Source organism: Cyclopterus lumpus, chromosome 12 (genome assembly GCF_009769545.1).
Source record: "Cyclopterus lumpus isolate fCycLum1 chromosome 12, fCycLum1.pri, whole genome shotgun sequence".
Lineage (NCBI taxonomy): Eukaryota > Metazoa > Chordata > Actinopteri > Perciformes > Cyclopteridae > Cyclopterus > Cyclopterus lumpus.
This window is the reverse complement of record NC_046977.1, coordinates 17,171,577-17,196,610: the sequence shown is the minus strand read 5'-3', so window position 1 is coordinate 17,196,610 and position 25,034 is coordinate 17,171,577. Positions and strand designations below refer to the sequence as shown.

General features: G+C 44.7%; 1 protein-coding gene across 1 annotated transcript in view; it reads right to left on the bottom strand.

The window, feature by feature from the left end:
* Positions 1 to 567: 567 nt before the first annotated feature.
* LOC117740614 (leucine-rich repeat transmembrane neuronal protein 4) overlaps positions 568 to 25,034 on the bottom strand; it is a 100,320-nt gene continuing 75,853 nt past the window's right edge. The window contains exon 3 of the mRNA XM_034547117.1: positions 568 to 1,994. Coding sequence (XP_034403008.1) covers positions 1,671 to 1,994 — 324 coding nt within the window. The 3' untranslated portion in view covers positions 568 to 1,670. The remainder of the gene's footprint in view (positions 1,995 to 25,034) is intronic.

Below are 25,034 nucleotides of genomic sequence, written 5' to 3'. Positions count from 1 at the left end.
CCGGCTGCGCCGCAGGGGAGGACCGAGCGCAGCTTCCACGACTCCCCTGGGGGGCGCGGCCACATGTAAGAAACGACCCGGTGCACTGCTCGCATTGGAGCCCGGAGATGACATTTGTCCATTGCAGCCGCGTCTCATGTCCTCATTAGCTCCACAAGTCACTGGGTAGCAGTGCTCGACACGGTGGACAAAGGGATACCAAGTGCAATAAAGTCCAGCACTGCAGGCACGCTTTTTTTTTTTTTTGTTGAAAAAGAAAAAAAAATCTAATAAAAATGACGACGTCAAGCAATATTCCCAGTACGGTCCACGGGTTTATACGCAGGTTAAAGAGACGCCAACGTGCCGATTCAACATGCCTCCACTAGGCACTGCTGATCTCTGCTGTGGTGGTGGTGGTGGTGGGGGGGGGGGGGGGGAGCACATGGTCAGAGCCTTGCCAACCCAGCAGGACGGTGCTCTTCAAATTGTCCAGTGTGATAAAAGTCCGACTCATTGGCTCGTGAGGGGCAGTGACAGTGACTTGACCTTCAGTAAAGGGGACCGTTTTTTTGTTTTGTTTTTGTTGTAGGAATATATGTACAATTCATTCAAATGTACTTGTTTCTCCCACCATGAAGAACTGTTTAAAGCACAGTGAGTCATTCAGCTGGGATGTAATCATATACAAAGACCTGCCTTTCTGCTGCATGTTGAAGGAATTCATGGAACGCGGCCATAACGTCTCCCCTGAAGGGGTTTGCGTGGTTAATCGCCGCTTTGTAGCGTCACAAGTCAAAATTGGCATTGGGAGGACCAGATAGTCATCATGACAAATATATATTTATAAATTTAATTTGCTCTCTCGTATTTATCATACTCTGCTTATCTGTTGAGACGAACGGGGGGGGGGGGGGTAAATGTTAATGTAGTAGGAGTTGGTGGAGGCCATTGTAGTACACCAACTGGCATTTTAAGAATGCCCCCAGCTAAAGTAGCTTATGTGCATTAAAAAAAAAAAAAAAAACATATAAGTAAACTCTTTGGTTTGACATGCACATTAATGGAATTCAGCGTGAAGTCCCACATCTGAAGAAAGAAAAGAAAGTAAGACAAAGGATCGAGAAATTCTATAAAATTGTCTCGACAAATACTGACTCGATATTTTAGTAATAATCACAGTATGAAGCCCCTTCACAAGATGTCCAACTCCATCTCTTTTTGTATGTTTTACGTTCCTGCCCCTCACATGATGGAGACCTCGTGTTTATTGCACTGCCCCTTTCACTCCTGACTCAGTGCACGTGGACTGCTGTGAACAGGTGCCCCATGATGGGATATGGCAAAATATGGCAAAGACCGGATGTGGAAACAAGGTAATGCTCTTTTTCTGTCTTAATGCTGTAGTACCTCCCATGATTGAAGTAGTTTTATATGGAGGTGCTTTTGGAAAAATAAATCAAAATCATCCGCAAAGGATGTCTCACCCTCTACTGTATATTAGTGAGACTGCGTGTTTCAGATGCCAAATCCCTCCAGGCAGAATTAGAAAAGTGTTTTGTCCTCTAGTTCACATACTCATGTTGGGAAAACAAGGCCCCACTGAATAACCAGCTCGCCCGCCCCTTTGTTACAAAGTCACGTCGAATCGGAGGGCCCTTGGCCCACTTCCAGCAACCGGACTCGGCCGGCTAGCGTCCGAATTTGAGCGTGCCGGTGCGTTCGGCGGGGGGGAACTGACCGCCGCTGGGACCGTCAGCCGGTGGTCTGAGGGGCGGCGGAGGAGAGCGAGGCCCTGGCACGGGGGCACCAATGCTGGCAGCGGAGGGCACGGCCGGGAGCGCCACTGTCTGTATGGTGCCCCGATCACACGGCCCCAGGTCCTCCAGGCCCTCCAGGCCCTGTGGGGGTCCCTCGTAGCCCATGTTGAGCCGCAAGGGTTGATGGGCCTGGCAGTAGTCCACGATCGGCTGCTCGTAGCGGTAGAAGGTCAGCGCGCCCAACTGGTGGGGGACCTGTTTCAGACGGAGAGGATGGGATGGGCACATGGGCGGGATGGAGGAAGTGAAGGAGACGAGGAGACAAAAAGGGAAAGGGAGAAGAAAAAAAATACATTAGCCATATAAAAAAAGTGTATAATACTTTTGTTACATAGAGGAGTTTCGTAATCAGATTTTTATCCCGATGATTGCATTTTATTTGATTGTTTTTACATAATATTCATCACAGTAATTATAAAAAAAAAGTGAATTGCTACGCCAGAAACAATGTCCTTTCACATTCCAAAAATATATTAAAAGTAGTCCGTCCGTCCCCTGCACAAAAAGAAATTCAGATTTATTTTCGGACCATTTGTTTGAGTGTAGTTCCATTTTTCATGTGATCATGGTGAACCAAGCTTTCTCAAATAAACTACGATTAAAAACACAGCCAGCCCGGGTTGTACTGCTACAACAGCCACAGCAGCTTTTCTTTTCTTTTCAAATACATTTTGCACACTTTCAAAATGATGTTTAGTTTTTTTTTTTCTTTTCCAATGCAGTCAATTTGTCACACAACATTTCATTGTGCCCGTGTGACTCCGAACCTACAGCACAGTTAGTTTGGCAGTTAACTGCCGGCCCTCTGTAATCATCCACGCATGGTGACCACCTGAGCCTGCAGCTTCCCGAAAAAACCATTTGCTGCAAAGTCCCTCCGAAAATGTGAGCTGCGAAGCATCTTTAGATGCATGTCACTCCTACACGTCCTGCACTGCACGCTGACTGAATGGGAAGGCGTGCATTTGCATGTTAAGACGTACGTACGAATGACACCTCATTGGAGTTCAACCCTTTGTACAAGGATCGGAGCGAATAAACCCACAGCTCTCTCTCTCTCTCTCTCTCTCTCTCTCTGGCCATGTCACTCGTGTCTCTGCCAGGAGCACTCGTCACATCTGGCTACGTGTCTGGTCGCGTGCTCTCCTCTCCAAAACCCTAATACCGTGCCAAACAAAACAGATGAGACTCTGGTGACACTCTGTCTGCTCAACTAAATCTCAAACTTATTCGCTTTAAAAAAAAAAAGAAAAAAAAAAGAAAGGAGGCCAATTAAGAGATTTCTAACAGGCTGTGTGATAACAGCAGGCAAAGATGGCAGCTGACCTGGATTAAACGCCACAGCCTGGCAGAGCGACAGATCATCAGGTCTGTGAACGCAGGCGACAAGAAACGCACGACAACATCGGGAGCTGCAGATATGACAGCGACAAAGGAAGACATGAATAATACAACCCCTGACACTCGAGGAGGCGTTGGAGGCAGAGCAAGTGTCACGACTGTACCGTCTCCCTTGCACATCTTTGAGGTTTCCTTTTAAACCTTAACCAGTGATGATTTACTTAAAATCAGGTCACCTTATTTAAAAAAAGACATATTTTGTTCTACTTCTCCATGTTGCTTTCTCGCCATGCAGATACTTGGCTTTGAAGCGCCAAGATTATCTGGCTCTGAAAAGAACTTGCATTCTTTCTAATGGCCAGCAGGGGGCCTCTCCTCCAGTATGAGAAAATGACTCTACTTCTCTCTTGATTTATTCCCTCAGTAAACATTATAAACATGAGTTCATGATCTCAATCTCTAGTTTCAAGTCTTCTTCAATACAGCATGATGTTCATTGATTAAATGATGGTCCATTTAGAGTCAAACAGACAATAAAGCAGGGTATGATTTTTCGGGCGAGGCATCCTTGTGATTGACACGTCGCCACAAGATAATTATCATTTCTGGCTCGCCAAAACCAAGATAGCAAAACAAAAGGCTTAAAAGCATATTCCATAAACCAATGGGTGATGTGACAGGGACCACGTCCACTTCTTATATCCGGTTTAGGGCTGTCACTGAATTGCATTAGTTCTCTAAAGCATTGAAAAGTGACATTCAACAGATCCCACCAGAAACAATGATCTGGTTTACCTGGTTAATAGACACGCCTTGTTTTGAACAGTTTTCATTGAAGAAGAGTAAATCCAGATGCATTGATCTAAAAATATTTTAGGGAACTTTTCATGCCAGGAATTGTGAAAAGAGGGCCGACTGTGTCAATGAAATGCAGATATATGCATTTTATTGACACAGTCAATGGGAAAAAGAGGGGAATAGTGTGCGTTTGTGTGTGTGTGTGTGTGTTGCGTGAACAGATTTCAAAGTCTGGGCTAACGCAGCTCGGCGGTTCAGGAATTACCCTGAACCACGGGGTTGAGACAAAGCCACTCCGAACGCATTAACACCAGTTCTGTTTTAGATTAAACAACAAAAAAACGGTGTTGTTGCCTCGAGCATTAACGGCAATATGCTTTAATGATGCGGTGTTGCATTACCATTCAGCAAAGTTGTAGTGGTGTATTCTACTTTAAAACAGCTGCTGAGAGCATGCTCGCCTCGTCTCGAGATAATGTACGAAACCAGAGTTTAAGTTCCACCCATCAGTCCGCCAGCCCATCCTTTTCTTTCAGCTCCATCCACGCACCTCCGGAGCCAGCGCCTTCCTTCTTTTCATACCTCGTTCCCCCTCAAATGGACTCCCATTAAGTGCGACTGACTCATTACATTACAGGCACTCAGTGGATTACTCCCCTCATTCCCCTTTCAGTTTAAGCCCTGACACCACCACCACCTCAGCGCTACTCACAGGTCCTACTGATTAATTAACCGATATTAAGTCCTGACCATTTCAGTGGCTTCCATCACATTGTCGGGGCATTAATCTGGCCCAACGTCCAGAGCGTGGTTTGAGAGTGTGTTGCGTATTTGTACGTGGACGCCTGGGGAAGGGGAGAAGGTGCAGAACGCAACGGGGTGGTTGAGAAACCGCGAAAGGTACCGCGAGAGTTTGTTTTTTACCAGTTTGACATTTCAACGTTTCAACATTCAGTGCAGCTACAAAAGGAAGAACATGCAACGCTGAGCGGCGCATCGATATCAGACAACCTGACTTGGCTTGTCGGACCAAGTCAGTGACGCAAAACGCTCATTAATGGCGGTTTCCGTGAACAAAAGGTGCTATTGATATTCACCGGCCATCCGTGCAGTCGCGAGGAACAGCTAGCTAGCTCAGTAGGAATGCCATCTTTGCCTCTTTGTGCCGCTCAGCATTAGGAAATTATTAATCCCTCACACTGGATAGTCTGCCAAATATGTGAACGGACTAACAAATACACAGCATAGATAATTCCATTAGTTTTACCAAATGTTCTCAAAGAAAAAAACCATATGTGGTCTGAGTGGGAATGGATGAGGGCTTATCTTACTTTTTTCTTTCTTTCACAAAGACATCCCAGGGCCAATCCTTCTATCATTGTGTGATCCATCTATTACTATTCAGTGATATAGTAATCTAGGCTCTTCTGACCCTTTATCCACCAATGACATTCTCTTCCTGCCAGATACATGTTAAGTGCCAACTATATGAAGAAGACAAAAGAAGCTGCATCTACATTGTAATATTCCATCTATCCATCATTGTGTTTCTGCTCTGTGCCTCCAAAAGATAACTGGAAAACATGTTGGCTGTGTACATTCGGGCTAAATTGCATTCCGTGGGTGGTTTCTGCATGTCATTTTGTTTCCAGCATCCCTCAGAACTGAATCAAACATTTCAACATCCAGCACCCGGGCGTGCCTTTGTTTGGACACTTTCATATTCTTCTATTGTGCTGTGAGTGCAACCTGAGACGCTCGTGAGGTCTAGACGCTTCCTCCATTTGAACATAAAGTACCCACTGATGTAGGCCGGCTCCCTCACTAAATCTCTCGCTTTCAGGCTTGTTTCGCACGGAGCACATCATTTACATATTCGGCTCTGAATGGTCGCCCATCTATGTTGCCGCTGTGTGGAAATGCCAGTCTGACATAGCATTTACTGATGCTTGACAAATTGGTTCATCTTCAACTGGGTTGAAGTCTTTAGGGAATGATTGCTTCATATGGTGTCCTTATCCGACATTACTTAAAGTCCCCTGTCTGTGTTGGTCACGGGGAAGAGCTGTGCAAGGTGGAGCACAGAGTATAGTGCAGTGGAAACGGGTATGTTTCATGTCACTATGCAAAAGGAGAGCAGGAAAACACACACACATTTACGTGTTAAAGGGCCAGTGTGTAGGATTTGGTGGCAGATTGTAACCAATCGGAGCATCTCACGACCGCCAAGCATATATGAGAACTACAGTGGCCGGCGAAAAAAAAAAAAAAAAAAAAAAAGGCCTGAATAAGAGCCAGTGTTTAGTTTGTCCACTCTGGGCTACTGTAGAAACATTGCGATGCAACATAGCCGTAGATATAAAGTGGCGAAAAAACAATGATTATTTTCAGGTAATTAAATCATTAAAGCAAAACATACTTATTAATGTTCTATTTCTGCAAGTAGATCAACCTAAATGCTACACACCGGCCCTTTAAGACAGAGGAAGGCCCCAGCAGTCATCTTCCCTCTGAGAAGACGATACACGAGAAGCTTGCGATCAAGAAGGGCTTGGTTGCACAAAATCTTTCCCATTGTTTTTCTCCCATCACTGGACACATTTAAGTACAGTACAGTGCGAGCTGTCGTAGCGGGTGTGCACCGAAAGGTCACCAGCAAACAAGGTCAAAGTTGAAATGTAACCTTTGGACACAATCTGAGCAGGGAAGCAATGCTGAACTTAGCTCCAGCCCGAGGTCTCGCATCTCCATAGCACAACAATGGCTTACCCACAAAGCAATTCTCAAGCTGATGGTGTGCATCATGTGTGAGGGATCCTTGGTGCAAGTGCATCCTATATGCTGCGTTGTTTACTGCAGCTTCCACCTGTCAGAAAGACAGATAGGAAAGGAAAGCTCAAACTCAAAATGCTGCACCGCTGGATGATTTTTCTTCTTTGGATCTCTGCCACATGTACCTGGTTGTGCTCCGGCTGACAATGACTGGCATGCTGCCTCTTTATCTCCCAACGCCTGAACACACTAGAGTGACCTTAGAGCCATTTTGTCCCCAAAGCATTGAAGCAACCTGCCCGAGGAGATTAAGCCTCCCAGATCAGTGTCACCTTTTTGAATCTTTTTTTCCCCTTAAACTGGCTTTCATCTGAGAGACTTATATTTTGTGTTTTTAAATGTAGGCTGTGTGATATTTGTTTGCTGGTTGAGTTTTAAGCTGCTGTTCAACCAAAATTGTTAATACGCGGAATCTTTTGTTGTCATATTCCTCTCCGTCTAGTCACACCTCTGTGTGCAATTGTGCACAAACACTTGCCGGATTAACCAGAGACTGTAAAAACCTGATTAGAGAAAGTCCTCCATCTGTGGATATGTCTACGTTACTTCCTCCGAGCACCTCTAATTTGCAACGGGAGTCTCTTAAAAGGAGACTCAAATTCCATTAATTCATATTATTTCTTCTTTCTTCCTCACAGCGCTCCAGCGGCCCTCCAAAGTTGTGTTTCTCTTTTGCATTCACGCTTTTATGAGCAGCTGAGGAGACACCGACTGTGCTGCAGGCAGACCGTGCCGATGCCTCCTCTCCGCTTTCGGAGCATTACGGTTCAAAAGCCTGCCGCTCTCCCAGCCAAACACTTTGATCCTCTCAAGTCACCGTATTGTGGCACACAGCAGCGTGACGCAGTGAAGAGGAAGTGCAACAGACTCCCACTAAATGGTTGCTTGGGCTGTTATTATTATTATTGTTTTATGACTGTACACCAGTGAATCGAGTTGGGAAATCCAAGTTCTTAAAGCATTTTGAGTTTTTTTTCTTCGTCTTTTTTCTGCCTCTGGATATAACACTGTATTCCCACATTTGAGTTTTTTTTCACATGTTGTTTTTCAACATTTCAACATTCACCAAAGCACACACACATTTACACACTGATGCCAGAGGCGGCCATGCTCGGCATCACCTGCCCATCAGGATATGAACTAATTCCCATTCACACACTGGACAGACGGGCCGACCTGAGCCACGGCTTCACAGATGTGCTGGTAGTATTAGTACAGGTACTGGTGGTAGTAGTAATAGCAGCAGTAGTAGTGGTGGATGTGTTGGTGGCAGTAGTAGTACTATAAGAGGTGATGGAAGTGGTGGTGGCAGTAGTAGTACTGTAAGAAGTGATGGATGTGGTGGTGGCAGTAGTAGTACTGTTGGTGGTTGTGGTGGAAGTAGTACTATAAGAGGTGATGGATGTGGTGGTGGCAGTAGTAGTACTATAAGAGGTGATGGATGTGGTGGTGGCAGTAGTAGTACTGTAAGAGGTGATGGATGTGGTTGTGGCAGTAGTAGTACTGTAAGAGGTGATGGATGTGGTGGTGGCAGTAGTAGTACTGTAAGAAGTGATGGATGTGGTGGTGGTAGTAGTAGTACTGTAAGAGGTGATGGATGTGGTGGTGGCAGTAGTAGTACTGTAAGAGGTGATGGATGTGGTTGTGGCAGTAGTAGTACTGTTGGTGGTGGTGGTGGAAGCAGTACTGTAAGAGGTGATGGATGTGGTGATGGCAGTAGTAGTACTGTAAGAGGTGATGGATGTGGTGGTGGCAGTAGTAGTACTGTTGGTGGTTGTGGTGGAAGTAGTACTGTAAGAGGTGATGGATGTGGTGGTGGCAGTAGTAGTACTGTAAGAAGTGATGGATGTGGTGGTGGCAGTAGTAGTACTGTTGGTGGTTGTGGTGGAAGTAGTACTGTAAGAGTTGATGGATGTGGTGGTGGCAGTAGTAGTACTGTAAGAGGTGATGGATGTGGTTGTGGCAGTAGTAGTACTGTTGGTGGTTGTGGTGGAAGTAGTACTGTAAGAGGTGATGGATGTGGTGGTGGCAGTAGTAGTACTATAAGAGGTGATGGATGTGGTGGTGGCAGTAGTAGTACTGTAAGAGGTGATGGATGTGGTTGTGGCAGTAGTAGTACTGTAAGAGGTGATCACGGATGTGGTTGTGGCAGTAGTAGTACTGTTGGTGGTTGTGGTGGAAGTAGTACTGTAAGAGGTGATGGATGTGGTGGTGGCAGTAGTAGTACTGTTGGTGGTTGTGGTGGAAGTAGTACTGTAAGAGGTGATGGATGTGGTGGTGGCAGTAGTAGTACTGTAAGAGGTGATGGATGTGGTTGTGGCAGTAGTAGTACTGTTAGTGGTGGTGGATGTGGTGGTGGCAGTAGTAGTACTATAAGAGGTGATGGATGTGGTGGTGGCAGTAGTAGTACTGTTGGTGGTTGTGGTGGAAGTAGTACTGAAAGAAGTGATGGATGTGGTGGTGGTAGAAGTAGTACTGTTGGTGGTGGTGGTGGAAGCAGTACTGTAAGAGGTGATGGATGTGGTGGTGGCAGTAGTAGTACTATAAGAGGTGATGGATGTGGTGGTGGCAGTAGTAGTACTGTAAGAGGTGATGGATGTGGTTGTGGCAGCAATAGTAGTGGTGTGTGTATTGGTGACAGTAGTAGTACTGTTAGTGGTGGTGGTAGTAGTATAAGTAGTGAAGATGAATGTGGTGGTGGCAGTAGTAGTAGTGGTGGTGATAGAAGTAGTAGTGCTGCTAGTGGTGGTAGAAGTATTAGTGGTGGTGATAGTAGTAGTAGTAGTAATGGTGGACGCGGTGGTAGTAGCACGAGTGGCAGTACTTGTAGTAGTACTGCTTGTGGTGGTAGGAGTAGTAATGGTGGACGCGGTGGTAGTAGCACGAGTGGCAGTACTTGTAGTAGTACTGCTTGTGGTGGTAGGAGTAGTAGTGGTGGATGCGGTGGTGGTTAATTCCAACGTCGTCCTGTTGGGTACAAAACTGAACACATGACAGAAGAGATTTAGGAATGCAGCATTGTTCATTGCCCGTGTCAGCAGACTGCAGTTCAGTGAAACAGTTGACAGTGTGATCAAGCATCCCAAACCACCACAGCTTGCAATATGCCATATGTTAATAGCATATATTCAAGGTGTGTAAATATGTACATACAGATGTCTCTTGCTCATCAAATGGTCCATTATGCTTTCTGAAATCATAAACCCACAAGCAAACCTGCACACCCTGTGTGTGCTCGCATGAGGCCGCCATGCATGTCGTGGTTTTTCCAAACGTGCGGCGCTCTCTCGCATGCGGGGACAGTCGGCACAGATGTTGCCAGGCGGGCCATCAATGGCGCGGAGCCCACCAGTCAGATTTTCAGCGCGGCGCGTGGACGCGTCTGTGAGGGTGTGAAGCATCAACACCGCCGGCTTGTTTTCAGACATCGCGTCACAGGAGGCAGACTTCCCAGCTGCACGTCTCCTCTCGCGTGTCGCGGGGTGCAACCGATTCGCTCCTCCTCCTCAACGACTGAACCCCCTGCGCGTTCCATCGGAGACTCTGTGTTCACTAATTAACGCCCACTTTCACGCCATCGAATCAAGCGTCCCCTCAGCGATCCGATCAAATCTTTCCTGAAATCATACCCGGTCCCACCAACACCTCCATTTCACCCAGAAATAGACCACATGGCGGAAGCTGAAGACGCACTAACCGCTGCTTTGTGTCTCCAAGACAAACTTCCACTGGATTGAAGAGGCCTCCCAGGACTCCCAGGAGCCATAAAAGGTCAGTTAACTTCAGAGGCAGAATGTACAACCTTGACATTCCCCTCGCCGAGCTGTGTGTGAAAATGAGCCCACATGTCCACATTTTAAACTAATTGATTCTCTAAACAAGCCGTTAGCCTCCCACTAATTCCTTAATGACTGGAGGTCCCTTTATGTGCCGTGACTCTTGATTACAGGTCCCTGGCACAAGACACACACACACATTTACAAACACAGAAAGATGGACACACTCCATGCAGAACTCCACACAGGGAGATGGTTTTAAATGAAGGGAAAGTGAGAAAAAGAGAGAGAGAGAAAACTGGGGAAAGACGGAGAAGGAGAGAGCAAGGATGGAGGGCCCCACATCCCCCTTCACGCACCAACGGGTGCCCAGCATCGGCTCATCACAGCCTCCTCCCACTCAACGGTATGTACAGTAGAGGAGCTTCCGCCGACCACAGCAAATGGGCCGTGAAATGTTACTCAATACTCGACACGTTCCTCAGCCCGGTTTGCATTCACACATAAACACACGCACACACACACACACACACACACACACACACACACCCATGTAGCACACACACACGCATGCAGCACAACACACAATTACCGCAACTAATGGAACTGATAATGTATGCAACAATGGGAGAGCTTGCAGTGTACAGTACTGTTTACTTTTCTGTTTTTTCCTTAAAGGTCTCATGTTGGATCACTTCTGTCATTACAGACAATGACTGCAACTAATGACTACTATTACTGTTAATTATTTCCCCTCTATTAGTTTACTCGATAAAACCCTTTAAAACAAATTACAAAAATAGCTAGTTTTGTTTGGCCACCAGTTCAAAACGAAAAGATATTCCGTCTGTAATTAAATAAAACTGCAAAAAAAAGACAGAAGTACATTCTCACATTTCAAAGCTGGAAGTAGGAACAAGCGGTGACACATTGGTCATCATACTTTCAGATTCTCTCAGCAATCAGTTCAATGAGCAGAAGCGAGTGATTATCGGCCATAGTTGCCCCGGGTTTACCTCTCAGGCTACATACAGGCAGCCCTTGGTGTTATTACCTGTAGGCGCTACTTAGGGGGAACAAAAACCTGTTACATCCTTTATCTGCCTGCAAAAATAAATCATCGCTCTAGATTTTAGAAATAGCACATGACGAAGCAATTATTTCATTTTTTAGTTGTCATCACTTCCATTAAATCTCCTTCACCCATTCCCTGGTGCCCAAGTGCATATTAAGAAGGCAGAATGACGGTTGTGTCAAAGGAGAACCATTTGGATTCAAAGTCCCCAAATCTCTCGGCTGGCCGCATTATGCGGCTGCATAGGCAGTGTGCTCTGAGTAATGAGCGTGACCCAACACAAACGCTGTGTGGCCAACTTGGCTCGACAGCGGGAGCGGCAGTCGCACTTTAATCAGGGATATTGGGCAGGCGTGTGCCTCGGAAGGCAATGCCGGGGGCTTTTAAAGACCTGACTAATAAGACATGTCAAAGGGAGCTGGGCAGCAGCCAGAGCTGATACGTAGACCCTCTTCCCATCCTGACACCACCGCCTCGACAGCATTCGGACGCAGATGGACATTTTTTTTTTTTTTACAAAGATAGATATTCATCGATGCAAACAAACAAGCCATCTCACAATTAATCTCTCTCTTTTTCTTGGCTCTCTTTCGGCCCTCGCGTTGACCGTTTTAAAAGTTGAGAGGAGGATCAGGAACAGTCGGGAGTTCACGGCAGATTTGGGCTCCTCGAATCAACACGTTCCGTTTCGGAAATTAAATGTGTGAAATGGTGTGTTTGTTTTAATCATTGCTTGGCGAGGCGCTCCCCACCCACCCACCCACTCGTCGGCCTCTGGCACACGGCAGTGATTGAGCGGCTGGTCGCTCATTTGATTGGAGAGGGAGATGGAAAAGCAAAAGGAAGGGAGCTGTGGAGGTTAGGGGAGATGCATTGCACGGATGCCTCTGACTGTTCTGTTATACAACACATATACTGTATTTATGCTCCTCAAATTAAAAAGGAAAGCATGGCGCTCATGGACTTCATTGAACCAACGATTGCTGATGCAATGCGGTGGTGCAAGGGGTATTATCCATGTAAGATTATTGACAAGCTTCTGATTAGAACGATAGAGAAGCTACTGTATGCTGATCAGTGAAGGACTCAAATGTATTCATAATGAGTCTGCATGTGTCCGCTAAGGTCCTTAAATATGGAGCGAGTTTATGTCAGTCATTAATAAAAGGTAGAAAAGGCAACTTTATCTTTCCTTGACAGTCTTTTGGCAATGTGTACCCCACTCGGCATGTTGCAGGCGGCAACCTCCGGTTCTGCCGAGTGAAGTCGATGAGGAAGTGTCTTAAAACTTGCATTATCTCTACTGGCCAACAGGAGGCGACTCCTCTGCTTGCAAATGGAAGTCCAATTGTCTTTGAGAAATCTCTTGATTTATTCCCTCCGTAAACATGAGTTTATGGCCTCAATCTCTAGTTTCAACTCTTCTTCAATACAGCATGATGTTTACTGAGTAAAGTATGGTCAATTTAGAGTCAAATAGACAATAAAGCATAAATCAGAGTATGTTTCAAGCTTACTGTCACATTGTCGCTCCTACGCATTCCAACTGTGGCCGCCTGCGTGCAAAAAGCCAACATGGCGACGGTCAAATGGCCGAACTTCAAAGCTTATAAGCGGCTGTCCACAAACGAGTGGGTCGTCATGACGACAACATCCACTTCTTATCCACAGTCTATGGGCAGAAACCTTAGCGCCCTAAAGGTTTTGCTCGTGGTTGACATTGCTAGGCGTGGTTGTGGAAAGCCAGGGCTGTGAAATGTTACGTAACAAAAACAACATGGTTAGGCTTCAAATAAGGACATCACTTATTGTGCTTCAGTTGTATTGTATTCAGTTAAAATAATGAGAGGACGCCCCGTTCCTCAGGGGCTGTAAATGGTGAGATAGCTGAAAGCCCGGTGCGTCTCGTACGGATGCTTAAGGGCGTCTTGTGCGACGGTATCGAGACGCCGAGGGGCGCTGACCAAGCGTCCATAATTACGCCCTGTGAGACCACAATGCTTCTGGGTGGTATCACAAGTTCTGGCTTGTACACTGAGAGAGTTGTGTCATTCTTAAATCAAATGCCTTTTACAAAATGTAGATTTAGAAGTATAGTTTAAATGTAGCTTATTTACATCTGGGACTCTTTAAAACACACACCTTGAACTAGTAACTGGTGTGTTTTTTCTTTTACTTGGCTATGCGCACAGACATGCACGGAGCAGCCACTAATTTAAATTAAAGCGATAACAACAACTTATTTGGCAGTAATTATGATAGATTGTGGAGCGTCGAATTAATGAGGAGGCGTATGTTTTCGTCTGAAAAAGGTAATTAGCCATGGGGCTGAAGTAATCGCAAGAAAATCCAGGTCGCTGCAGGCAGTCCCGGAGGGGACAGCTTTGCATACGCCCATGGCAGAGCCAATCCCCCGAGACAGAACCTGTTCACTGAGAAACCTTGACCGGACGGTTCCTTAGGGGCCCAGAACGTATCTAGTCTGAATTTCAATTAGAGGTTGTACAAATGGAACTAAACCCGACAGCGGCTGAGCAACGCAGTCATGTGGAATTCGGAGAATCTGTGGCAAAGAACTCCTTTGATCATCTCCCCATTGTTTGACGAGAAGTGCAGTCCGGTGCCCGTTTTCATCTCTCTTCATTTGCTTTGATAGAAGAGATTTAATTTCCCAGCTAAGACTATGAATACATATGCAAAAGTTTGAAGGGATCTACGTAACACCATCGCCTAAATAATGTTATTAGAATTAAATCGCATGCTCCGTATTGTGCCGCACCAATCATTTACCAAACCACTTTACATCCTTTGTCATCTCCTTCCATCTCCAGCTTGACCCACAGTTGTTGCTCCTGAAGTCACAGCGTCGCTACCTTCTGGTTTGTGGTATCTTAATTCTCATTCTGTATTCTCATTCGGTTGTGTATTGTAATTACAGTATGATTCCGTAACTTTGATTCTTTACATGTGAGACATTATCTTAATATTAATAGAGGGTATAAGGACGAAGGGTGTAATATGCTTAAGATTTTAAAGCCCTTGGAGAAAAAAAGTTTTAGTATATTTTTGGATAGTCTTCCGTGTTCAGACAATCTTAATTTTGATCTTAGAATAAGTTTGTTTGCCCAAAGAAATCTTGATTCCGACTGATGAGTTAGCAGAAGTCACATTAATGCCAGTTAATGCAAATCACAGCGTCTCAGCTCAGGTCTGCATATGCTGCTGATGTCTCTTTTCTTTTTTGGATTCATACTCGCTTTACTGAATTTTCACAGGAAAATGTACCTGAAAATAATAAATTCTTCTAGAATGCAAACATTTCTTGCAAAGCCAAGAGGTTTTCTGAGTTACGTTTTCAAGATGCCCACTTTCACAGCAAACGAGTTCCACTTAAAAGGCAATAAAAACAGAATTAGGAGCATTAATATACGTGCACTGTCTCTGCTGTTAGCAGCGTTAGGGTCTCCATGTTGAGAGCTGTGTGAAGGCAATAGTTATGCTCTGAATTCTGTATTTAACAGCTTTAAGACTATTGCACACAGCTTTGTGCAATATATTAATTTAGTTGTCTATCTTAAGTTTGACTTCATCCAACCGACCCCTCGACTTGACTCGTGTTTGTTGTACTTTGTTGTATTAAAGGCTACTGTAACCGATATTTTGGTTATGAAATCCGACTGATGAGAAGAAGAAAAAACATTTACCGTGTTCCTCATCTTGTAACGCACACAGAGCCCAACATGTCGCCTCGAGCGGCGGAGACGAGCAAACAATGACTGACAGGCCACAGTAAACCCTGAGAGATGCCTGTTTAGCAAATGGTAATTAAAACCGCCTGAATCCTCAAATCCCTGATAAATATTTCATCAGGTGGCTCTCGGTGATTGCTGCTCTAATGGAGCAACAGTATTGAAATTGCCTTCAGTAATAATACGGCAGCACCCCTACCGGCAACCGCAACCACTTCCCCCTCTACAAATCCCCCCCGTCCACTCTGTGTCTCACAGATGGCACTGGGAACACAAACCTGCATATGCATACAAGTACTGATACACGCATACAAACACAGACACACGCGCGCGTGCAGTGAGAAATGGCACTTGTCATGTTCACGCACAGTCACACATGCATATTCCCGGGAAGCTTCTGGCCGCTACGACGGAAGCAAACAGCCACACTTGTGCTATTTTTAGCGTCATTTCTGCAATATAGCAATTTGCTCTACTTACATACGTAATGGGACATAAACATTGTGTTGCATTGTCACAGGTTCTGCACAATGAAAACACACGCCGTTGGACCGACGATGTGTATTCGAACAGCGGAAATGCCATTTTTTATTTTTTTATTTTTAAAATTCAAAGTGAGTGACTTTGCGAGTTCACGCTCAGTTATTGTGAGAACACAAACATCATTCATTCCCTGCCTTTTCACCAAATGCATGCTGGGACAAGTCCAACTCCATGACTAAATAATAAATGACTGCGTATGACACATGAATGGCTGAATGGATGGATGTCTCACCAATATACAGTATGAACGTGTCAATGGGAATAAAAAATATCGCTCCTCCGTTGTCGGTGACTGAAAGATCTATCGAATCTCCATTTGGCCTCTAGGACCCGTTTTTTTTAAAAATATTGCAGTCATACGCGTTGAGCTCCAAACCATAAAATGACTCCTGTACCACCTGAGGAGCTCCAGGCAGGGCCACTGCAGGATTTCAAAGTACTTCTGTCAACATGCGAGGTTACACAACCTCCTATAAAGGGGGTGGGGGGGAGGGGAGGGGGGTAAAATCCTGACAGAATTTTTTAAGAGCAAAATACTGCTGTCTGCTGCACTTTGAACAGCAGTGGGTCCGAACTCACAGCGATGTGTTTCCACGCACCGCCGGGCTCCCCGTCGCCGTCTTCTGCCTACGAGCTGATCTCTGATCTCGTGTTATTGCTCTTTCCCTCATCTGCACATCATGTTCTCCTCCTCTGGTGCTCGTCTCCGGTCGCACGAATGGATCCGGAGACGCGGTAAAATGTACGAGCGTATGCGGAGCTTTACGCGCTACCGGTGTGGTCATCGAGTCTCCCACGTTTGTGTGATTGAAAACAATCTGAATGTTTTTTAGTTTTTTTTTGGAATGACTCTGCATGTATTGCTAATTTAACTTTAAAATAGAGATTATTGTCAGAATCGGATGCTTTCTTCCGTCACGTGCTTACTGTTAATTGAATAAATCCAGTGACAACGGTAGATGTTTCAAGCTTTACTTCAAGCCAACATAAACATACGTTTTACATACGTTCCTCTAGAACCAGACGCTTTTGGTGGATCAAGAAGAGAGTAATTGTCCGTTACACAGACAATGGGCAAATTGTTCCGTGCGCAATCACCTGTGGTCAGTTCGGAGTAGAGTGTAGCCAAAAAGACTGCACCGTCAATGCCATCTGCAAGTGCCAAAGTCTCTCCTGCTAAGGTGCTTCGGACAACTCTCCTGATCCTCTTTGAACGCCAGCATAAAGGTGAAAACCGTCCATTCTCTCCCATAAGCATGACCAGGTGTCCGCCTTGAGTGCCACCGTCTGGAAGGTTTCCCATCGAGGAATCACTAAACATCACTAGTTTCAGCGAGCTGTTTTTTCCCAGGTGCTGAAACCTCAAGGTCACCTCTTCGGATTTCAGTTTCCTGACAAGTTTGTTTGCCCAGTGTAGAGTCTGAACAGTAGCATGCTTTGTACTTGATGATAGGATGGATATGTCGCACATTATGTCGGGTCTACTCTGCCTTGCTACCCACAATATTTGGCCAATTTTTGACTTTAACATGTCAGTTTCAGTGTCTGTTAGAGGAGCCTCTCGCTGTGTGGCTCTGTTGGGATCCACAGGAATGGGTTGTAGATTCTTGATGTAAATCCTTTGTTGCACTTGTATCTCATCCTCCAAAGAGTGAGACTCCATTCCAATGTAGCTGAAGCTGTTGTGCTCTTCATGTCCAACTTGAAAAGCAACTTTCAAGTGAGGGATGACTGTTGTGGAGAATGTTTCTGAACCACCCCAGATGAAGTCATCCACGTGACAAGCAAGGAGTCCCATCACGTTGCAGGAGTCATCCAGCCAGTAGAACACTGCTGGATCAACTTGTGACACAGTAGCTCCCAGTTGCTGCATGGAGTCTTTCATAAACACACTTTTTTAACTTCCACAGAATTCCTTTGCTGTGAGCTTCTTGGGGGGGACGAATATAGACATTTCGGGTTAACTCTTTGCCTTGTAAAAAGGCTGCTTTAATGTCCATAGAGTTAAGCTGCCATTTCTTTTGACATATCACTGCCATAATCATTTTTAGAGACTCTGAGGCACATGTAGGCGAGTCTTTTGAGAGCTCCTGGGTGTTCATTTCTTCAAAAGCCTCTTGCAACTAATCTAGCTTTCGGTGTCTCCTTGAGTGTGCACACCCACCTCCTAGACACGCATTTCTGGCCTTCATCTTTCACCTCTTCAAACACATCATTCTTTTTCCAGTTGCTGAGTTCATTGTGTTTGGCAGACATGAAGGCATCATCATTCACAATAAGTATGTCTTCTTCAGGATGGCTAGCACCTAATTCACCATGCTCAGGTGGGACCACTTGAAGATTGTGTACTCGTCCTAAATCAACAGAACTGGTAGTGCCAATAATTTCCTCAGGCTCAATGTACTCCAAATTGTACCAGTGTTTGTATGCTCCAGTTGCTTTTCCTGCCCTGCTGAGGATTTTTCCAGTGTGTGCTTGGCCACTCCCACTATCTGTGTATGTGACTACCTGTCCAGTTTTCAGACTTAGGTCTTCACAGGTTGTGGTTGAGTTGAGTCTTTGAAGCGTCAGATTGAACATGACTACCTCCTTCTGGCTGTCTTGGTTTGTGAGAGTGTTCGCTGTTATCCTCACCATTTGTAGGTGTCTCCTCCTCACTTTCGTTTTCAGTGTCATAGTTATTCTCATAAAAGCCGGGTTCTGGTAATGTGGTAGGATGTTCAGTCGCTTCCAGCTGAATGTCCTTTTCTCCCAGCTCTGCTTGTGGGTCATCTACTTTTCGAAGCCTAGAGTGATGTACGCGAACGTAAGTGCCTCCATACCTCACAAATATCATTTTTCCAGCTCTCGTAAAGACTTCTTCTCGTCAAACTGCGGCGGAGTTTTATAATTTCCAGCCGCCATCCTCTGCTACCATGTTAATTAAATAAATCCAGTGACAACGGTAGACTGAACGCGCGCATGCGCACTAAACTGAATACTTAACACTTTCTTTTATCGCTGAATGGACTTATTAAATATAATGCTCACGAACAACAAGTTTCATAGTTCTCTTAATTCAAAATCAAACGGCATGACCTTACTGTTAAGCAGCTGCAGGACATGAGTTACAGATGCTGGACACTTAAAGGGCCAGAGTGCAGCAATATATATATATATATATATATGATATTGTGTCAGGAAGCGTTATGTTACGTCATGTAAACAAACCACGTTAACCAATCAGCTGTGAGCTCCAGATCAGACTTGAGACTTAACCACCCAAAAGATAGACGGATAGTACCTGTTCTCTTCTGACGTTTGTACTTTTTAAACCCCAAAAAACACACGCGAGTAGGATGTAGCCAGCCGCACATTTAGTTTGTTTTCCATCATGAAAAGAGGAGGTTTAACAAAGATAACTCCTCATTTTAACTTCACCAACCACAGCCGCTCCTCGTCCATCGTGGCGCTCAGGACAAGGTGTCACGGGCATAATGCTCAGACATTTATATCGAAAAAGTTTAAATATTAAACATTTTGGCTAATTATTACTTTGTTTAAAAGTTTTGAAGATTTTTAAGTTAGCCAGCCCAACACACACACACACACACACACACACACCCTCCCACAAACAGAACACATTTCCTCACACTTAAAAGTTTCTAGTCGGCAACACTGCGGATGTTTTAATCTGGAGGTAAATTATCGTCACGACTTCATTTTTCCCCGCTCGCATAGAAGTGGGGACGAGCCCGGCAGGCCTGTCTCCCCCCCGCCCCCCCTCCGGTGACTCGCTGACTAATGAGCTGGCAGACTGCGGGGCCGCAGCAGACATCAGATGCGGTAGTGACTCAAGGAAACACACGTAGGTGTCGTGTTTTTTTTTTCTTCAACATTTTCCTCTCTTCTGGAGCAGACGTGGAACATTTCCCTTTTAGTTCTACTCCAAATTACATTTCCTTGATTGACAGAACCCAGCGACTGAAGGGGCGGGGGGGGAGGGGAGATGAGCCAAGTGCACGCAGGCGAGCTCAATTTGTATCCCGGTATGTACTTGGGCAAAATTTAAAGCTGACAGATGTGGAATAACTGGCCCGCTCTGCCCTGACTGCAAACTCAACCCCCCCCCCCCCCCCCCCCCCCCCCACCCCCCCACCCTCGTAGTGGACCGCGCATGGTGAGAGGTGACCAAGGACTTTAAGGCCTCGGGGATCCCTCTTGTCCTCGGTAAAGTCAGCTATCTTTCTGCAATGGCAACACAGACAAATCCTCATGTTTATGGAGGAATACAGATATTCATTAATGCAGCCGAACTGTCTCGGGGCATCTTCAAACCGATCTGGAATACTAATACCTGGCTGCGTAGTTGGATGTCCTTGTCGGAACGGTTCGTTATCCCTCACGATGATGAGAAGGATTTTTTTATTTTTTTATTTAACTTGTGTTATTGCGGCAATACGAGGGGATCTGGGGATGATTTTGTTTTGGTCTCGCGTTCATTCAGCAAGTAAATTCTTTGTTTGGGTAATTACTCAGCCAGCTCGTGTCTGTATAGTTTTTTTTATGGAAGTCTGACTAAAACGCGAGATCATTTAGATAATTATTGCTCTAATTTTTTTTCTTCTCCTCAGTCTTCACTCCCTTTATGGAGGCATAGTGACGACTTGGGGGAAAAAAGGTAACACAATAATAAACAAAACATGTTAATTGATTTAGAATAAGTATGACATGGCAGCAGCCTAAGTGAAGGGACGGTGAGATAAAAACAACACACATTTGAGTTGAACCTCTTTTCAGTTTCTAGTATATATATATATATATATATATATATATATATATATATATACACACACACAGTATATATAGTACTGTATATACAAAAATCATAAACCTGATTATTTCTGATACTGAAGAAAATGTGACTATCATGCCAGATATCTGAGCGCCTTTTTCTGGATGAAATTCCACTTGATATGCTGGTGATTCGTCTTCATCGTACATCAAACGCATCGAACACTATAAAGAGAAAGGTCTGCTCATTTGAACGAGATGTGTATGATGTTTGTATGCTTTAGTTTTAATGAGTACTGACACCAAAAAACATTTTTTTTCTCTCCACACGAGACGCGTTAATCGTTTGCCAAGCGTATCTTCCACCAGTGGATTAAACGTTGATATGAATAGACTGCAGACTGAAGTCAAACACAGACACATGGTGAGAAGTTACAAAGGTCCAGTCTGTGATCTGAAGGCTCCAAAGAACAAATCCGCAACAGAAAATATCAACTGGACAGGATGTGTCAGAAATCGCCTGCGGGGTAGACGCATCTTCTGTATTTGAATCGGCGCCTTATCAAATGCCAGATACGAGCTGCATTTGATGTGTAGCGCGCTGATACACATCCCAATGCGGTCCAACCGACGACGCTACGAGAGTCTTATCACATCTTATGGCCTCGAAATGTGGCGCGTTGTTCTACACGGAGAACAACAACAAAAAAAAGAAAGAAAGCAAAAGAAGAGAAGAGAATCAAAAGATTGAGTCTCAGTGATGCGTTCGTTCACTTCTCGCGTCTCGGAGTAGACATGAAAGCGGCCTGATGGCTGCAGCCTTTTTATTTATTTTTTTTATTTTTATTGCAGTCCTCCCGGGGTAATTGCAGTTTCTTCCTTACTTTTAAAGCCCTGTCAGTCTGCCGGAGCTAAATGACAGCCTAGTGGTAACCGAATTACAGGGAGGAGCGGGAGCCAAAGAAGCACCTTCCTCGGACTCGCCTGGCCTAAGTGGTCTGATTGCTCGGTCATGTCCTGGGCATTAAGTGCGCCCGTTTCCATGGCGACACCTTTCAGACACGCATCAAAAAAGTGTCTAATGCAAAGTCGTCTCAATTACGGCTGGGTATTTTTGGGAACAATTGATTATTTTCTCCGCGGCGTCACACGCGCCACGACGACGTGCAATACCAGCTATCTCTTTTTGGCGTTTTTATTTTAACTTTTTTTTTTAGTTTGTGCTTTGATGGCAGTTAAGGCTGAAAACTGCCTGTTCTTGCAAAACTATTATTGTAAAATAACGATTACGCAACATTGTTAAGAGGGGTTTCACTGCCATCTTGGTGTGAAGATGTGCCTCATTTGTGGCTGTGAAATGCCGTTTGAAATCACAGAATGCAGCACCCCGGAGTGGCTGTCATTATTACACTGTTTATGCATACCAAGTCGTGTAAATGCTCAAATTTTTCCGCGGCGTGATTCCACAGCTAGGGTTTTGTTGAATTTTAATATGAGACATCAGGTCTTCATATTAGCAGAATGATTTGGCTTTGTGCTTCGCTCAGAGAGGCGGTGAACGACGAGAGCGATGATGTTCAGCATGCAGGCTGTTAACTCAAAGGGACTTGAAACAAATGTTGCAGCTGTTTGATCATGATGAGACAATGCTCCTTAAGACTTGTTACTAAATGTGAGGGACATGGATAACGAGCACGCTCCATATTAAAGCTATCTGTTGGGTTTTTTTTTAATGAAAAATGTAATTCCAGCAATGCGATAACACGTCAAGAATTCGGAGTTTCCAACAAAACAAACTAGAGAAAGAAAAAAGAGTCACCAGGCAATACTTACATTTAATGTGTACTTGCAGTGGCCAAAAATACGTAAGAAAGTATAGAACTCATTTAATACATTTACTGATAGTGAATTATTCCTGGCCACAGTGCTGATTTTGACCTGAAAGTATTGCCAACAAAACCATTTACAAAAATAAGATAAGTAGATACAATTTGCCAAACCTTCACATTTTACTGGAGGTTTTTCCTCCCATCATATCAGCAGTGGACCACATGACTGGCCCTGTATCCAATATTCAATGAAAAGAAAGAAGAAGAAAAAAAAACACCAAAAAAACACAGACAACCAGTAAAATATATTGGCAGCCCAACAATAGTCTAACTCAGCAGATGTTTGACTCTAGATAATGCCTCCATTGGTTCCAGCAGGTTTTGGCCGGCTCCATCTCCTTCTGCTCTGTACTCTGCGTTAACATTTCCAAAGCCCCTCCCCCCCCCCTCCTGCAATCTTCTACAGCAGCAAAGCTCCCAGCCCAGCTAGCAGCAGGTTACTAGAACGGTCATGTTGGAAAACTGCAACCGACGGTTTGATCTGGTACCCACGGCCCGTGTTGTTCAAACAGTTGTTAGCTTGATTACAGTGGAAGGGCAATTTGCATGCTACTTATATTCCCTTCTGACCCTGCAAGGAGTGAATATCGAATGCGTTTCTTAATTTCTTTGTTAAAAAAAAAAGAATGAAAATGTTCTGCCAGTCCTGGTATAACCGAAAAACCAAAGTTGTGATAATGGACTAGCTAACTGTGATTATTATGAGCTTTATTTTGACAAAGTGCTTTTTAAAACCAAGTCGCAAAGTGCTTCACAGACACATATATCAAGATTGAAACACTTAAAAGACTGGAAGAGAATGCAAAACAGCCAAACAACAGGAATGACTCACAGTTACTGCGAAGAATAAAACCAATTCTAAGTACGAGAGAGGAATAATTGCTCCAACATTAGCAGATTTCCGAGAAAAGAAAGACCTGTTTGTGGCTCCTGAGAGGGTTCATCCTCTGGGGATCGTGAATGTCAATGTGCAATATTTTATAATTAATTGTTGAGACCAAAATGTCCGACCAAAATGGCGGAGGCCGACTGACGGACATCGCCATGTCTATAAACCGATGACAGCACTGATGTTATGTTGTGTCGTGACAGCATAATGCTTTTACAGTCCGGGATCGTAACGTGTCATCATCATCTTCTCCTGACGTGTTCCTTCCTTCCTTCCTTCCTTCCTTCCTTCCTTCCTTCCTTCCTTCCTTCCTTCCTTCCTTCCTTCCTTCCTTCCTTCCTTCCTTCCAGTGAGCTACAACAACGCCTCAACGACGGGCCAACAGACGGTCTACAAATGACTTTAGATTGGAGTGCGGAACTTTCCATGCAATGCATTTACAGTGTGGGGAAGGGGGCGGGCCGGCTTCCCTCTGCTGATTGGTGCATAATGGGAGCTCTAATTGTCATCATGTTCATCTCTCTGTGTGTCAAAGTTCAGATTTAATCACAGGGGTTTAAACAGAAAGGTCAAACATTTTTATTGAGGATTACATTGTCAGAGCAATGGTCATATGTTGCCGGATTGTTGCTGGGCAACCGGATGAATAACCTACTTCACAAGGCTTCTTTGCTAAAAAACAATATGTTATGTAAAAAAACAAAATCAACAACTAAAAAAGATATTCATCACAGTTGGACCATGTACAGGTGGTTATACTGTTACATGCTCTTTGGAAGATCACTTGAGCGTAGATGTGACCCACAGGAGCCCCTTTTTGCCCTCCTCGACTTCCCCGTCACTTCCTTATCCCTTTTATAACAGACCATTTCGAGAGCAGACCTGTCTCTAGTTTATTGTGCACTTTTACAAGGTGTAATATTGGACGAGCGACGAAATTAATTTCAAACAGAAGTGGATCATTTACTCGATGGCTTTCAAAGAAATAAGTGATCTCCATACGGCTGGAGTCGTCCTGTCGTGCTACACGTAAACAGATATCCTATCATATCTGAGATAATGGGCAGCTTCATTGTATATGCCCTGAAATATAGCAATATTGATCAAAAACGTACCCGGGGGGCGTGACGTTGCTGAAAAGCCCTTTATTATATCACAACGGTGGCCGTGTTTTGAGACACAGTGAACCTCGCTTTATTGAGGAGCTTCATTGTATATGCCCTGAAATATGGCAATATTGATCAAAAACAGGTGACCCTCGCTTGCTTTTACGCTCCATTTCACATGTAAAAGATATCTGTAAATGTGAATGGCAATAAGGACCAGCAGATGTGTGTAGGAGGAAACAATTGATATAACACACACACACACACACACACACACACTTGAGGCTGGAGAAGGAGGCAGAATACAGATGAATTGGGAAAAGTAAAACAAAAAGAAAAGAGAAGGGAGGGAGGATATGCAGACAGAGGGGGGGAGGGAGAGAGAACACATGAGAATACAGTCATGCGCCCACTGAGCCGTGGCGCTCATGGCTGGGCTGTGGCACTCATTATTGATGTAGTAG